This window comes from Phalaenopsis equestris, unplaced genomic scaffold (genome assembly GCF_001263595.1).
Source record: "Phalaenopsis equestris unplaced genomic scaffold, ASM126359v1 Scaffold000517, whole genome shotgun sequence".
In the NCBI taxonomy this organism is placed as follows: Eukaryota; Viridiplantae; Streptophyta; class Magnoliopsida; order Asparagales; family Orchidaceae; genus Phalaenopsis; species Phalaenopsis equestris.
In genome coordinates this window covers 321148-325741 of record NW_018164957.1, presented here as the reverse complement: position 1 = coordinate 325741, position 4594 = coordinate 321148, and the positions used below count along the sequence as shown (strand labels likewise).

General features: G+C 34.9%; 1 protein-coding gene across 3 annotated transcripts in view; it reads right to left on the bottom strand.

The window, feature by feature from the left end:
• LOC110028622 (putative lipase YOR059C) overlaps nt 1-2303 on the bottom strand; it is a 20428-nt gene extending 18125 nt beyond the window's left edge. The window contains exons 1-2 of one of the 3 annotated variants that reach the window (XM_020730541.1): nt 1976-2303; nt 473-540 (exon numbers count right to left, since the gene is read on the bottom strand). In XM_020730541.1, the coding sequence (XP_020586200.1) occupies nt 473-540; nt 1976-2100 (193 nt within the window). In that variant the 5' untranslated portion in view covers nt 2101-2303. Of the gene's footprint in view, nt 1-472; nt 541-1272; nt 1318-1349; nt 1449-1975 lie in introns of those variants that run through there. The other 2 variants (XM_020730543.1, XM_020730542.1) reach the window with 2 other exon arrangements.
• Between the last annotated feature and the right edge of the window lie 2291 nt (nt 2304-4594).

The following is a 4594-nucleotide window of genomic DNA, read 5'->3' as shown; positions in this document are numbered from 1 at the left end:
CCAAAAAAAAAAAAAAAAGAAAAACACTATAGTCTGCAAGAATGGCACATCAGTCTATCGTTTGATGATTTGGCATCTCAATAAATTGTTGAAGTGTACTTTTCAAACTTTAAAATTACAATTTTCTACCGATATTAAGTTCATCACCACCCTCTATCTCCATTAGGGATATCAACAATTCAAAGCCTCCTAAGAAAGAGAATATTATCAATTTCAAATTTAATAGAGGTTGGAAACTTGGCAGACTTACACAAAAACGGCAACATAAATTTTAATTTTACCTAAGCTGGGAATAGTATATTTTCAAATTCTGTGGGATGTTTGCAGATGTACACAAAATTTCAAAGGTAGGATAGAGAAGTTTGGCTATAAATCATTTTTCAAATTTGAAATGATGAAACTAAGCTACAGTACGTGGAATAACCTCAAATGCAAAAACATGTACCCAGTAAGATGTCACTAGCTTACTTACAGTGAACAATAACTGTGTCTGTAAAAGCCTTCCCAAACTGGCTTGCTGCAAACTTCCAGTCACTAGTGCTGCATATTAAATCAAATTAAAGAAGAAATTGGGTTAAGTGCAGGGAAAGGTTGTGTTTTTGAAAGTGGAAAAAAAAAACAAAGGGTCATCAAAATCAAAGCCAAGAAAAAGTAGAAGTATTCCAACAGTGGGCACTAGCATGTAGAGATAAAAATATATATGAAAGTTAAGAAATAGTTAGATCAAGCGCACACATTAACAAGAAGAAATAAGAATCACCATCCAAAACAATCTCTTTCCACTATCCTCCCACAGCCCAACTCCTCCCCACGCAATCCACACGTCTGCTTCAACAATCATTGTTCCCCCACAAAGACAAAAAGTCCCAAAAGTTACCAAAAAAAATAAAATAAAATAAAATAAAAATAGAAAAGATGAGCAGGATTCCCAAAAGCAGACATAAAAGATATAATAAGAAATAGACTCAAATTTAGTTCGATCCTATACAGCAAAACATTGCACTATAAATGAGTATCATGAATTCATGCAATGATAATATCTATTAGGGTTTATCTCTTTCTCTATACAATAATGTTATGATAATATGAACAAGATCACTGATTCATGATTTTTTTTTTTAAATTTGATAAAATTTCCTCATGTTACATTTTCTACAAAGTTGTTCTGAATGACACTGAGTGTGATAAGTTAATGATTCGTGAATATAAAAAAACTAACAGGAATTGGCATAAGCAACGCGGAAATAGCATGAACCTATAACAAAGGCATACATTAATTGAGGCATTAGTGAAACAGAATGCATATAAACAGCACGAGAATGAACTGAAGAAGGAAACCCAAAATTTACCACAATTAGTCATTATGAAGGTACATGATGCTAATTCCAATGATCATCTCCACCTCCAACTTCACTAATCCCATTCTAGTTCTTCCTCCTCTTTGATCAAAAGGTATTTTAGGAAAAAGATAACTCTGATTATTAATGACATAGCAAACTTCAGCTAAAGATCCGAATTAAGAAATAAAAAATATATATCATCGCATCCTATCCTATCAATCCAAGATTTTTTTATTCAAATCTGTTTAGCTTGGTCAAACCAGTTGCCCTACCCATGTTTATCCATATCCTAACAGAATTATAAAATTATTATCATAATACTTATTTTTCTACCACTCATCAATATAAAACTGAAAATCCAGATGTCTAGCGACACATACGCGTCACCAGCCAACCGTCATACCAATGCCATTGAAAATCCAGAAAACATAAAACATAAGAAAAATAAATAGAGGCCCGACTTCTCCGAACAACTAAATCAACAAGAGGAGAACAAGTATGATCCCATCCACAGTAACAGAATGACAAGCAATCAATCCAGGACCAGTCAAATTCTTCTTCTAATATCATCCAAAATCAAACAAGAAAAAAAAAAATAAAAAAGAAGGATGAAACAGAGAAGATCATAATAAAACCTTCCAAGTATTCCATGGACCATTACGACCAGATGGTCAGCAGAGGAGGAGACCTCCGAAGAGCTGAAATCTCGGGTTCCCTCGACGCAGGATTCCTCCACATAAGCTCCACCATCGCTACCCATTTCTTTTCCTTTGAATCACAACTACGTTCCAGTAACCACTGTCGATCGCAAGAAAAGCAGAATCGCGCAGAGGGAAAGAAAAAAATCACCAGATCGAGAACAGAAGTAGGTTTTATAGCCTTCGGACGGGGCCCCATGAGTGAAAAAGGGGTCTTCTCTGACCTCCGCTTTACATCACAACCTGATAGTAAAAGAAAGGGGCGGCAGCCGGCAAATGTGGAATAATCAAATCTTACAAGTACTTGTTTAGAATGAAAAATATATTTTTTATTTTATGGGCATTTATGTAGAGACCACCTAATTCTTATGTATTTACAAACTATACAACTTAATTTTATTATTTACATTTGTACCGCCTAAATTTTAGATATCGCATCAAATATATCATCTTTTTAATTTTGTAAGTGAAATACATATGAAATCAAATATAGATAAGCTGTTACGGATGTAAAAATTTAAGGTTTGGTGTTAGATATGTAAATGCATGATAATTTGGTTTATTAATTATGTGTGCTAAAAAATTCGTGGTGGTAAAGTATTGGATTAGCGTCTTAGTGGTTCATGAGGATTCAACAGACACTCAGATGAAAGGAAAACAACCTGTGATGATAACAAAATTTTTTACGTGGAAAACTCGTGAAGGAAAAAACCATAGCGTCTGGCCTTGTTGCGAAAATCTACTATTGATTGATGATTACAAAAATCACTTGGCCCACAGACGGAAAAGTGTTACCAGATTTTCAGATTACTACCTCGACTGACGGCGTCTAGAGGATTGGTGGTGATCCATGATAGATGACGGATGTCAACGGAAGTTGAAAGTGAGCGGTGGTCGATGGGGGTCGACGGTAGTTGACGACTTGCGGTGGTCGGCGGTGTTCGATGACGATCGACGGAGGTCAGCGGTGATCTGTAGTGGTCGACGTCGGCCGACGGTGGTCGGTGGTGGTCGCTAACAGTCGGTGGCGGTCGACGACGATTGACGATAGTAGGGATGATTTTGGACTTGAAGTCCTTTTCAAAGCCTCAAGTTTTCTATGCCGCCTCCCTCTGATGTGAGAGGTAAGACTCTATTTATGGTGTTCTGAGTGCAATTAATACAAAAAAATGAACTATTTTGATAGAACAGTCTAAAGAGTTTCCTCGATTAGATGACGTTTGATAGATATTTGAGTGTCATAACGATGTCGGAATTGACCAATCTTGGTTTTGTTGGATTCGAATTGTCGAGATGCCTGATTAGGCTACGAACTCGCTAAATTCGACATTTGTTTGATTTTTCAAATGTGTCCGGAAATCCTCCAAGAGTTGTTTAATGATTTAATCTGGGCTTGATCTAACTCGGATTGGACTAACTTTGACATCATTAGGTTTGTCTCATTGAGTTGGTCAGTTTGACTATAAGTTTGTTGAAATCAGAGCTTTGGATGACTTTTTATCAAGATTTTAATATTTCTTGCTCAAAATATTACCTCGAAATTCATGTCGAATAATGAAAATTTGTTAGTGGCGCATCAATTAAAAATAATTTTAATTTCATCCACAAAGCATAGAAATAAAATAATATTCCAATCTATATGAAGCTTTCAAAAGTACAGAGTCTATTATCACGGACAAAAAGACCCACATCGGCTAGGTGTAAGACCGAAAAATATTATTTAAGTTATGGGCTGTCCATCACACATAAATGCTCTTTTGGGAGGGGTCAGTATGTACTTCATTTTAAGTATGTTTTATTGAACGTGAACAACTAAAATAATTCGTTTTTTATTATTTCCCCCGTAATTGGGACTTCGGAGAGGTGGAGGAAAGGATGCGTGGACGCGTCAGCATACGATTGGACACTTCGCAGCCTGTCGGCTGCCTGTGAAAATTTTGGAGTAATTTATCTTTCCACCCGACGAAATCGTAAATTGACACGTGAAAATTGATCTTAATTAAATTTTAAATAAGTGACCATCATACATACCGTTCGAAATTTTTTAATTAATATATTTAAGATCTAAAATTTTTTAGTTCACTTATATACCACGAAACATTTTCATCCAAAATTTAAACTCATAAAAAAAATTTTAAATTTTGTTTGAGAATAGAGAAAATCTTTTTTGAATTTCGGAAGATGTATATAAAGTATTTCAGATAACATTCTAGAGCACTATTAAATTTAATCAGAATTATTTTATTATTACTATAAATTATTTAAAGTAATTATATATTATTTATTAAATTATCATTAAGGGGAGACAATATTATAGTGTATATATGATAGTAAGAAGTTTTAACAAAATTTAGAAGGGATAATTGCCTCTTCCAAAACTCCCCTTGGCTGGGCCGCTGCTCCAGCGAACCACAAGAAAAATGAGCATACAAACGATTCCATGGTTGCATAAATGAATAATATGTTGGCCCTCAAATTATGAAGCCTTAAGTGGACTCCGCACTTCTTCCCCTATAGAGAAGAATTGAATAGACCAATCAAGTTTACAACTAACTA